This window comes from Oncorhynchus tshawytscha, linkage group LG18, assembly GCF_018296145.1.
Source record: "Oncorhynchus tshawytscha isolate Ot180627B linkage group LG18, Otsh_v2.0, whole genome shotgun sequence".
Classification (NCBI taxonomy): domain Eukaryota; kingdom Metazoa; phylum Chordata; class Actinopteri; order Salmoniformes; family Salmonidae; genus Oncorhynchus; species Oncorhynchus tshawytscha.
In genome coordinates, this window is record NC_056446.1 from 4,044,903 (window position 1) to 4,057,893 (window position 12,991).

General features: G+C 44.2%; 1 protein-coding gene across 1 annotated transcript; it reads left to right on the top strand.

The window, feature by feature from the left end:
- Nucleotides 1–2,036: 2,036 nt before the first annotated feature.
- On the top strand, nt 2,037–12,786 carry LOC121839921 (zinc finger protein 239-like). The gene is made up of 3 exons (XM_042300495.1): nt 2,037–2,229; nt 5,778–5,882; nt 10,493–12,786. The coding sequence occupies exons 1-3, from the start codon at nt 2,037–2,039 to the stop codon at nt 11,317–11,319; spliced, it is 1,125 nt and encodes a 374-aa protein (XP_042156429.1). The 3' UTR covers nt 11,320–12,786.
- The last annotated feature ends 205 nt before the right edge of the window (nt 12,787–12,991 follow it).

The window sequence follows — 12,991 nt, forward strand, 5'->3', positions numbered from 1 at the left end:
ATGAACAGTTGAAGACAAGTCTATACTTCCCACCATGTTGCTGGATAACATGGTGAGGGAGATACCAGGATTCACGGAGTGCGTTTCCCTCTTCATGAGCTGTCACTTCAGTGACGTAGCCTGCCTTCACAAGGTTATGAATCTCTCGGTTATGAACTTCTGCAAGCTCAGGATTCTTCACCAGGCGTCGCTCCGTTCCACACAGTAGTGGGAGTACAGCCCGTATCGTGGTTGCCAGAGGAGGATGGTTGGGCACCCGTAGCAGTGGGGTTGCATACCTGCGAACGCCATCCATTTCAGTGGTGGTGGTGCTCTTCTCCAGGTCTAATGCATAGTCGTGTTTTGAGCGAGTGACCTCCTGTAGCTTCCGGTTGGAGAAGGTGTCCATCTTCCAGAGCATCTCAACATTCCGAAGGAGGTCAGTGGCTGCATCTGGATTGCTTCTGGTGAAGAGGACTTGCTGTGACTGTACAGCTTGGGTGGAGAGAAGTAGATGGGATGGACCTTGCACAGCCCAACCCAAGGATGTATGGACAGCAATGGGCCCTCCTTCTGGTCCAGCTCGTATAGGCTGTCGGGGTGACGAGATGTGGGTGGTCTGACCCAATCAGGATAAGTGGCGCTACTCTGGCCAGGTTAGGAAGAGGCAATCCTCGGAGATGAGGATATTGTTTCTGTAGAACACTTACCGGGCAGGAGTGCTCTGCAAGATTCAAGCCATCTGCTGTGAAGGCATTGGTGATGTTATAGGCCACGTCCCTGTTTCCTGAAGGTGAAATGCTAAAGGTTACAGCAGAGCCTTTCATTTGGATAACATCATGTCGCACCGTTCTGAGATTAAGGGTCTCGGGGGTCCCTTCCAGGTTAAGCTGACGGGTGGCCGCCATGAGAATGATTGTTCTTTCTGACCCATCATCTAGAACGGCGAATGTATCAATGCTTCTCCCTTCACTTTGCAGAGTGACCTTGACCACCTTCAACATGACCCTTGGAGACCGGTTCTGCTGGTCGAGGTACAGCTCCTTTGCAGCTCCTACCATGAGCATACTCTGCTCCTTCTGTGCTTGGGGAATTAGATCATGCAACACGGTGAGATGGATTTCTTTACAGCGGATGCAGGGTTTCCTCAATGTGCAGGTCTCCGCCTTATGGCTACGGGCACACTTGTAGCATCGCTCGCCTGAAGTGATCCAGGCCTTCAATTGAGTTTGAGTGAGCTTTTTTACTCTGGGGCATAATCCAAGGAAGTGCCCCTTACTATTGCAATATGGGCAGTAAGGCTGGAATTTGATGTTCTTGCTCTTGAGAGGGGTCTTCTTCCCGGGTTCCTCCCCGGCCTCACTATTTAAGTACATGGTAGTGGGATTTGGCCTTTTCTGTCCCTCCTGGCGTTCAAACTCCTTCCTTCCCCCGGTGGCTATGGCGGAGATTGTGGCCTGGTGAGCGATGCTCTTCGCCTTTGCCTTCACCTCCAACCATGCGGCCAGGTCTCTGAGAGCATAGGTGCTTCTCGAGCCCTCTTTCAGGATGCCCTTATTCAAACAATGTTCAATGAAACTGTCTCTGAGGTACACTGGAAGTTTGCTAAGAACCTGTCCACGTGGGAGCCACATTTCAGCTCGTTCCCGTCTTCTCCTTCAATGGATTGGAGCATCGAGGTCAGGGATTGGACAACCAGGGAGAATTCTTGGAAGGCAGCATGGTCTCCCATTTTAATTGGAGACGTGTTCAGGATGTTGTTTAGTTCATTCTGGACTAGCTGACGTGGCTCACCATATCTCATCTTCAGGGCCTGGAGAGCAGCAGTGTATGGTGTTGCGGAGTGCATAAAGGATTGGGCCAGCCTGTATGCACTGGGAAACCGCAAATGATCCATTAGTACTTGGTATTTGTAGCATTCTGACAGATGACTGTGAATACCCAGTAGACTCTCCAATGCCATTTCCAAAAGGACAAATTCACTCTCCTTTCCGTTTTCAAATTATGGCAGTTTGGGTCTGGGAATTCCATAGGCTGAGGCTACTAGAAGTTGCATAATGTTGGCTCCCTCTTCTGGTTGCGTGAAGGATAAACCCGGGACTTCTGATGAGCCCACTGTGGCCTCATTGTGCCGGTCCCCTACTGTCCCAGACCCTCCATTTGTGGCAGCCGGAATTGGGCGAGAGCCCTCCGACCTGTTGTTTGAGGACTGGCCTGGCCCTGGACGAAAGGAACGATTTGCCTTGGTTGGTAATTGGCAGAAAGGCGAAGGAGTGATGCTTTGTCCAGATGGAGGAATGCTAACTTGTGTCACTGGCATAGAGGGCGTTGGCAGAGCGGCCTGTCTTCCGTGCTCCGTGTTGGCTGTTGACCCCGGAGCCTCCGGGGACTGTGTGCCATGCTGTACCAGAGGGGCAGATTGGGAAAGAAAGGCAGACCGGTCAGGTACATGTGGAGGGGTGGTCAGGTCAACTCCCTGTTCGTTCCTCTCCAAGAAGGATGAGACCATCCGTGCCTCCTCCAATTCCCTTCTGGCTTGACGGTGCCGTCGCTGCTGTGCCAGGTCCTTGGCAATGAATTCCTGTAGAGCTCTACGGACCTGCACATCCAATTGGTGACATCGTTCATCAGCCTGTCGTTCCTCCTCAATCTGACGCTCAATTTCTTCCAAAGCTAATAGTTTCATCCTCTCTTGTAGGACAGCGGTCTGTGAATCGCTAGTGAATGGCGGCTGCCATGGCCACTTCCAAAGGGGTATCCACTGGTCGAACTCCCACTCCGTCTAGAGTGCTTCGACAATTTCCCATTAGTTAAGGAGTGAGCGGAGCCTCAGGAAGCTGGTCGACCTGTGCAGTGGGAGTTACCTCCTCCATAGGTTCTTCATGTAGACCACTTTCCTGCTCCAAAGCAGTTTCCGGTCCTTGGCTCAGAGGGGATGGTTGATGGCTGAAACGTATAGTTGATCCATCAACACTTTGAGCTCTGGTGGGCTTGCCCTTTGATGTCGGAAACTTGACCACATAATCCTTAAGATAACCAGGGGCTTGCCTGGTTCTTCTGGTGCTGCTGGTGGTTGAGGATGAAGCCTTTGTTGCTTTAGGCTTAGCTCCTGGATATTTCCTTTGTTCCAAGACCTTTCCCTCAGCTGCTCTCTCCTCCTCTCTTCTTCCTTCCAGGGGAGACAATTCTTCCCTCTCCGCCTCCATTTCCTTTCCACCTGTCTTTGGTTCAGTCATCATCCGTCTCGAAGGACCATTGAAAGATTAGTGGAATCTGTGTGGGTAGCTGGACAGGTAGGATGACTGACAGTGAAGGTGAACAGGTGGTCACGTGTCAGGTGACAGAGGAATGGATGAGACTGAGGCAGGAATTCCTTTAACCATAAAGTGGTATATTTACTGAGTAGTGTGGATTCATGGACGCACAGAACTTCTGGATCAGATGGAGTTAAGGAAGAGAAAGCAGCGAGATCAGGCGATGGCAATTTCCTCCTTTTATGGAGTTGAGATCTGTCGGACATTTCCACCTGACCTAATTAAAGCGCCCCTGGCCCAGCTGAGTAAATGGCAATGAATTAAAGGATTATTCCACCAACTCCTTGGGCCTTTTCTATGTTCTTCCTAACTAGTCCCTCAACAGCTCTCTGACTGAGCTCCACCCTCACTGGGTCTTCAGAGGAGAGGAAGACTGAGGATCAGTGGTGATTTTAGCATGTAAGTCTTGGTGGGGGAAAAAAACAAACATGTGGGATGCATGTCAGCAAAGCCACTACACAAAACAACACTGAACAATACATTAATTGCACTATAATGGTGACAAACGGTGCCCACAAACTGTTACGGCCTACATAAAGCTGGCCAAACAGCAGTCCCAACATTTTACCACTGCTACACCTGATTATAAGTAGAGCCTTGTCTGGCAGCAAAACATTGCATTCAGCCTCAATTACTGCTTTTAAAATAACATAGCTGATTTGGCTAACTTGCTTAAAGACGTGGTTTCTAATGACAATTGAGATGTACAAACTATGGCATAAGGGGACGACGAGGGGATAAGAGGCAATCCGTAATTTTGATTTAGATATTCATGGGCGAGCTAGGACGGACGTAGTCAATATAACTATTTGTTTAGCACTTTTGAAATGTACAGTGACAGAATTCAGATCATGGGCCGTTCTTACAGTGTCCTCCCTGTACACCAAGTCAGAACCGTATGATAAATAAAAGGGGCATATAAGCAGACAATGAAAGCTCTTACAATATTCAATGATTACATTTCTCTAAAACAGGTTATAGGCTACAAGTGCACCACCAAGTCAGAACAGTAGGCGAAATTGAGAGGGGAAAATAGACAGAATTATTATGGTGAGAAACATGGGCTACTAATAGCTTACTACAAAAGATTCACTTATGTATACTGTAGCTAAGAAAGTAATACTATCTCCCTGGCATATTACATAACTTATGCAGCAGCATGCAAGATATTTTTGGATTCACTGTGTTGTTCTGTGCTCACTTGAACAGGAAGTTGTCCTTCGTGGGCAAATGTTGTCATCAACGTCTGTCATTTTCTGGATTTATGGTGATTTCAAGACAACTGGAAACTCTGGGTTAAAAAACAAGGTTGGATCCTGATGATGTCAGTGATCTTCAGTTTGTAGCTCTAGAAAGAGGCCCGAGTTCCGGATGTACAATTCCGAGTTGGATGACTGTTCAAAACGTATTTTCCCAGTCAGAGCTTGTTTTTTCCCAGAGTTCCCAGTTGTCTTGAACTCACTGGAGTCAAGTTTTCATAGTTCCGAGTTAACAGTTGTTTTGAGTGTGGCACAAATAATGCTTCATTGACAATTCATTCAAATTGGGTTTGATTCACACCCTGCCAGTGTACCAAGTGGACATTGGGTTTGATTCAGACCCTGCCAGCATGGCAGAAATGTATTCCAAGGTCAGTAACTTATAACCACAGAACCACCCCCAGACCTTTCATGCATGACTAAAAATACCTAAGTATTAGATTTACTGCCATGGTCTAGTATATCACCGTGTATGTCACCGTCTCAGAGACCATTCACAATGCTGGATGAGGTACGAGTAAAACATAACATATTATTTCCTAACCATTCACAATGCTGGTTGAGGTACAGGTAAAACATGACATATTATAGACCTACAAGGTGTTTGCCTACGGAGCAGAAAGGTGAACTGCCCCTCTCTACCTTCAGGCTCAAATCCAACGCCCCGAACGAGTAGTTTATAGTTTGGGTTCTGACGAGGTACAACAGTTGAACTAAACTCATGAGACAAGTTATATTCTTCAAAAATCAATGGGTACATATAATGAATTTATGAGTGGAAAAAAATGATGTAGCAACTGTGGATCACCAATTCATAAAACAAAAAACATATGACAAAGTTGTTTTTTTTTTTTAGGCGGTGCAGCCAGCGTGTGACGTATAATCTAGTGGACGGGACACTTCAACAATAACAGCTCGTCCGACACCTCAGCAGCTAGTGAACCAATATAGCCGAACGATTCAAGCTCTTTAGACTGTTTCGGTTGATATTAGTCACCATGTTTTAAGCCCACTTCTTTCGTATCTACCAGTTGCCCCATTTGATTTAATATTTACGTTGCTGTTGGTAGTCAGCTACATCAGCTGTCTCGTTAATTTAGCACTAGCCGCTAATTCTGGCTAGCTAGCATCCCGACCATGAGCTCCCTAAACTACTCACTCGTTAAAGAAGAGGAGGTCTGCTGGACGGAGAAAGAAGCTCTGGGGCTGAACATTGTCGTGAAAGAGGAGAAAGAAGAGGAGGATGTCACAGTAAAAATAGAAGTAGAGAGTGAGGAGGAGGGAGCGATAACTGTCATATTGAAAGAGGAGGAAGAAGAGGAGGAGAGAGGTCAGAAACACCATTACGTACTAATCTCAATAACGGGCACAAACTCTGCAGTTGTTGAACTGATGTGTGGTTTTAAAACGGCATTATGCACTTCCTACATTCATTTATATATACCAATGCCATGTATTGTTGAACAAAGTAACTTATAAATGCTAAATTCAACTGTCGCACCCCCATCAAATCCAAAATAGGGTGTTTTACTCCTATGTTTGTAAACAATGTGGAAACAAACACTGTAGCCTATATCCTAAAAACAGAGTAAAACTATAATGTTGGATGGATGGATGGTCGGTCCTTGGATCCACAGTGGTTACGTTTCTCCAGCCCTACATCCCTCATCCTATTACCGAAACAGTTGTGGGTTGCCCACTTCGGTCAACATTGATTCTGATTTAAATGTAAAAAGCATGGCTGTCCTGTCGTGGAATCTCCCCATGACTAAGAAAAACCATGAATGATGAGTGAGAAAGCTGGGGGTGTTTGATCTTTGTGCATCTAACTTTGTCACTCATCATGAATTCATTCATGATTATCCATAAGCATCATGGTAGTGTTCAGAAACATCTTCTATTCTGACTGAAAATAAAAGTAACTTCAAAATGACCGTTCATTCAGTTCCTATGGGCAAAACACAACCTGCAAGTGCATGCAACATGTTTGTATTCACAAGCTTAAGGTTTGACTATTTTTCCAAAGACGTATGACTTCTCCAAATGGGGGGACTAGCTACATAAAGTGCTATCATTGTTGTTTTTCAATATTGGAGTTTGCTCTCACTGTCTGCTGCTGGTGAAGAGACGTCAGATTCTCGTCTTTCAATCACAGACGCGTAATTTGATTTCCGCTCGTATTCTGGACAAGACACGCCCCCACTGAAGATAAAGTGCTGTGATTGGCTGCTGGTCGTTAGCCCTGCCAGACTGCCTTCGAGCGCTTTGCCTGCTGCCCCTGAAATCAGAGCGTGAAACTGACCAGACTGACTTCAGATGGTTTCCCCATCAGCTGGTGAAGATGGAGGACTCAGATAGGACACAGACAATGTCATAATGTTGATATATCCTTTTCTGTTTTGGTAAACTAGTTACCAGCTGTTATTCAACACTAAGTTACAGAGTGAATGATTCACCAGCTAGCTAGCTAGGAATTAGTTATTCAACACTAGGTTACAGAGTGAATGTGTCACTAGTTAGCTAGCCAGCTATTTGTTATTCAACACTAAGTTATAGAGTGAATGAGTCACTAGCTAGCTAGGTATTAGTTATTCAACGCTAGGTTATAGAGTGAATGAGTCACTAGCTAGCTAGCTAGGTATTTGTTATTCAACGCTAGGTTACAGAGTGAATGAGTCACTAGCTAGCTAGCTATTTGTTATTCAACGCTAGGTTACAGAGTGAATGAGTCACTAGTTAGCTATTTGTTATTCAACGATAGGTTACAGAATGGATGAGTCACTAGCTGGCTAGCTATTTCTTAGTCAATGGTACGTTATAGAGTGAATGAGTCACTAGCTAGCTAGCTAGGTATTTTTTAGTCAACACTAGGCACTAGCTAGGTATTTTTTATTCAACGCTAGGTTACAGAGTGAATGAGTCGCTAGCTAGCTAGGTATTTGTGAGTCAACACTAGGCACTAGCTAGGTATTTTTTATTCAACGCTAGGTTACAGAGTCAATGAGTCGCTAGCTATTCAATGCTTCACGGATGGATGACTTGTGTTTTGAAGTGAAGACCTCACCTGATCTACATAGTAGACATGTACCTGGAGAGCTGATCCTAACCTGATCTACATAGTAGACATGAACCTGGAGGACTGGTCCTCACCTGATCTACATAGTAGACATGAACCTGGAGGACTGGTCCTCACCTGATCTACATAGTAGACATGAACCTGGAGGACTGGTCCTCACCTGATCTACATAGTAGACATGAACCTGGAGGACTGGTCCTCACCTGATCTACATAGTAAACATGAACCTGGAGGATATACATCGTAGACAGCAGAAGAAAGTCGGACTAAAGCCCTTGACAACCTGGCACACTGTGGTAGTGAGTAAAGCCCTTGACAACCTGGCACACTGTGGTAGTGAGTAAAGCCCTTGACAACCTGGCACACTGTGGTAGTGAGTAAAGCCCTTGACAACCTGGCACACTGTGGTAGTGAGTAAAGCCCTTGACAGCCTGGCACACTGTGGTAGTGACTAAAGTCTCCCAAAATCCTAAATAAAGGCCCTAGAGCATCATGGTAGTTGTAGGCTAAACGTGTTTGACATGAATATATGAGGTTATTTACTCAGATCCATGTCATGTTGACGTCACCATATTATTTCTCTTCCATTTAAAAGTTGTTCAAAAGTGGTCTGTTTTGTCTAACTTGTTTTCCCAAGATGAAAGACGAAACCCCTGACCCCATAGAAAAGACCCACTCCCAACGGACCAATGCTGCACTTCTACCAGAAGCTCCCAGAGCAGTTTTTTTAGGGTCAGAGTTGAGATAGCCAGGGATTCCAGAACCCTGTGGGAGCAGAGTCTGTGTAAATACCTCTAAGTATTTATTTCGGCACTAATGGAACATTGTACAGTTGATTGATCCACATAATGAATGTACAGTATGTATTTCATGATTCATGTGACATTGCAAAATAAATTGATCCAATTACGTTTTTAAATGTCAATGTGTCAATGCTTTGTTAGTTTGATATAATATATATATATATATATATATATATATAAAATTTACATGTTAAATGAAAAATGTGTTTGTTGTATGAGTGGCATTGCTGTCTCAGATCAGTCAATGAATGGCTGTGGTATTGGTGGACAGAATGTAACAGGGCCTACTGCATTTGCTACTATATTCTGCCACTGTTGTGTGCAACTTCAAGGTAGACATTTTTCCTTAGAAAGATGGGATGTTTGGCTTCCATAAGTGTTGGAAGGAACTGCATTTTAGGACTCGTATAAACCAGCTGAGCCAGTGGAGGTGTTGATCTGTGTGTTTATTGTTAAGGGGGAAGAAAGCTATAAAACGCATTGCTCTCCAAAGTAAGTATTTCATAGGCAGAATGCTTATTATAATAGACATGTTGTGTCTGTCGGCAAGGAGAAAATAAATCAGTCTGCCTGACCCCTCTGAGTTTATTAGTGGTCTCTAGTAGGAAAGCTGCAACCATAGAGATGGATAGAGGACTCATCTTTATATCTGTGCCATTATAGAGTCTGTGACTGCATGGACAATATCCATTTTAAACTAGTCAATTTTCTTCATCTTGATTGGCTGATCCCTCCTGATGGTAGGACATGACTCCAACAGGGTCTACCAGGAGGGATCAGCCATTGAAGTTGGAAGTCCCACCCAGTTGCCTACATTAAAATGGTGGAAGCCCTCAATGGCTCTGCCCATGCTAATACGCTCTTTTGGACACTAGAGGCCTTTATCATTCTCTATGGCATTAACGCACCTAGCAAGCAAGCTATATCATGGAGCCTGGTGCTCTCTTCAGCTAGCCAATCAGGAGTATTATCGAGATTAGCGGTGAGTAACCAATCGCAGCACTTCAGCTTCAGTGGGCGTGTTTTGCCCAGAAGACAAGTGGGAAATCAAAATAACACATCACAGACACCCAGCACCCTGTTACCACGGTAACGGCCCTAATGGCTCCAATACTTTCATTGAACATGGAACACTCAAAACCTTCTAAAACACTCCAATACTTGTGCTCCTAAATGTATTTGTGCATTCTTAACTTAGGAGCACATTTACTCCTTGTAATTAATATATTAATGTGCTCCTGAATATAAACTTAGGAGCACATGTACTCCTTGTAATAAATGTCAGCGTAGAGCCATAAACTCAGCAGTTCATCTGTCAGGACAGTGTGGTGGGTAGTGATCAGCAGTTTATCTGTCAGGACAGTGTGGTGGGTAGTGATCAGCAGTTTATTTGTCAGGACAGTGTGGTGGGTAGTGATCAGCAGTTTATCTGTCAGGACAGTGTGGTGGGTAGTGGGACAGTGTGGTGGGTAGTGATCAGCAGTTTATCTGTCAGGACAGTGTGGTGGGTAGTGATCAGCAGTTTATCTGTCAGGACAGTGTGGTGGGTAGTGATCAGCAGTTTATCTGTCAGGACAGTGTGGTGGGTAGTGGGACAGTGTGGTGGGTAGTGATCAGCAGTTTATCTGTCAGGACAGTGTGGTGGGTAGTGATCAGCAGTTTATTTGTCAGGACAGTGTGGTGGGTAGTGATCAGCAGTTTATCTGTCAGGACAGTGTGGTGGGTAGTGATGTGTTATGGAGGCACTTTGGTGATTCTTGATGTTCAGTTGTACCACTGTTCATCATTACTATTGTATCTAAATTAATTATTTTAACACATTGGTTAAAAGAGACGTTAAAAAAAAACATTATATGGAGCAAATATCCCACATTACTTCTTACTACTAATACATTTCTGGGTTTAGAAACATTACAAAGCTTATTCGTCTTTTGTGGGGGGTTTTCATCTACCTGCCGCATTGGCTGGTGGACCAAAAACAGACTTAGAAGACAATTGTCAAAGTGTGTAAAAACATTTAACATTCACTCTATTGACTATCTGACGTTGATGTTCACACAGGAGAGAGACTTGACTATCGTGGATCTTATGGGGAGCCTCAACAACATCATGATGCTGACGATGCAGAGAAGAGTCTCTCCAGATCAGAACACCTCAAGGAACACCAGCGGAAACCCACGGGGAAGAAACCTCACTGCTGCTCTGACTGTGGGAAGAGTTACTCAAGATCTGATTCACTAAAAGTACACCAGAGAATTCACACAGGAGAGAAATCTTACAACTGTGATCAATGTGGAAAGAGATGCTCTTCTTCATCAGAACTTACAATACACCAGAGAATCCATACAGGAGAGAAACCTTATAGCTGCTCTCAGTGTGGAATGAGTTTCTCTCGATCATATTCATTGAAATCACACCTAAGAATTCACACAGGAGAGAAACCATATGGCTGTGATCAATGTGGGAAAAGTTTTGCTACCTCAGCTAACCTGACTGCACACAAGAGAATACACACAGGAGAGAAGCCTTACCACTGCTCTGACTGCGGAATGAGCTTTATCACTTCAAGGGAACTACTCCTACACCAGAGAACACACACAGGAGAGCAACCTTATAGCTGTGATCAATGTGGAAAGAGTTTTACTCAGTCAAACAACCTGATATCACACCAGAGAACACACACAGGACAGAAGCCCTATACCTGTGATCGGTGTGGGAAAAGCTTTACTCAGTCAGGTCACCTGAAATCACACCAGAGAACCCACACAGGAGAGAAGCCTTATAGCTGTGATCAGTGTGGGAAGAGATATTCTGATTTAAGAGATCTGAATAAACATAATAACATACATCCAGATTGTGGAATGACTGCCAACACCAGTCCTGGGTAGTAGAACACAGATTGTGGAATGACCTCCAACACCAGACCTGGGTAGTAGAACACTGCATCGTGAGGTTTTTATATAGTACTTGCGCAGAGCATTCTATATTGGACATTTAGAAAAAAGTGTGTTTGTGTTGGAGGGGTTGTTATTCACACTCATTATCTTTCCTGATTGAAGTCAACTTTATTTTAATCTTTAGTTTTTCCTCACCACATTGAATGAATGTCAGAATCCTCTCAAATTACACTCCCTAGTGTCTTTTGGTCACTTCAGGGATTTGGTGAGATACCTGGTCACAGAGGAATGGACGTGTTTCTCAGAACTTCTGATGACAAATATGACTATCTTGATGAGTTGGTGAATTCGGATATTCTGGTTGATTGTGGCTAGTTTCCTGTTTGTTTCTTTGTATTTATCATGCCCCCCCTTCAGTTAATTTAACCTAGTTTATGATCAAATGATTGAAGCTACATGACAGACCCATTACAGTACATCCCATCCATCCTCCCCAGACTAAGATATTTCACCAGACGTTATAGTATGCCTGCCAACGGGTCCTGGTCGGAGGACGCTACGTGTTGGTGGTATGTCCTGGTCGGACGACGCTACATTTCGATGGTATGCCCTGGTCGGAGGACACTGTATGTTGGTGGTATGCACTGGTCGGAGGACACTACATGTTGGTGGTATGCCCTGGTCGGAGGACACTACGTGTTGGTGGTATGCCCTGGTCGGAGGACACTACATGTTGGTGGTATGCCCTGGTCGGAGGACGCTATATGTTGGTGGTATGCCCTGGTCAGAATACGCTATATGTTGGTGGTATGCCCTGGTCGGAGGACGCTACGTGTTGGTGATATGCCCTGGTCGGAGGACGCTACATGTTGGGGGTATGCCCTGGTCAAGGATACCGTTCATACATAAATAAATACATTTCATAAATACAGTTGAAAAATAAATAGTTAATAAACAGTTGATACAGTGCCTTTGGAAAGTATTCAGACCCCTTGAATTTTTTCACATTTTGTTACTTACAGCCTCATTCTAAAATGGATTAAATGATGTTGCTTTAGTCAAATCCTTCTACTCAGCACATATAGTGGACTGGTGTGTGTATGTGCTTGTAATTGGTTTGTAAACTTTAAATGTTTCAAATTATCACTTTGAATTTGCTTTAATCAATGTATGTTTCCCTCTATGTACGTTTCATATAATGTTATATAATATTCATTAAATGAAAACAATGGTTGAAAGTGAAACTTTTTTCCCTGAACTGCATTACCCACTCCAGTCAGCAGATGGCGATGTGCATTTTTCAGGCGATGCTGCCTGAGTGTGACGTATGATCAAGTGGACGGGATGCTTCTTCAACAGTAACAGCTAATCGGCCACCTCAGTAGAACCGAGGTAAAGACCGTTTCAGGTTGGATATTTGACGGATATTCGCCTAGTTTTCCTGACGTCCACCAACTGCAGTTAGGGACTGTCAACATAGTGACAAATAAAAATGTTCAAATTTCAATAGCTTTTTAACCATTACTCCAAACACTTTCAAAACTGGTTGTAGCTAACCGGATGGCATAGACGCACATTGCACACCCTTTAGTTTGTCCATTTTTATCTCACATGGTTTTACATAACATTTTTCAAAATGTAGAATTTCAATAAAGAATTTCCT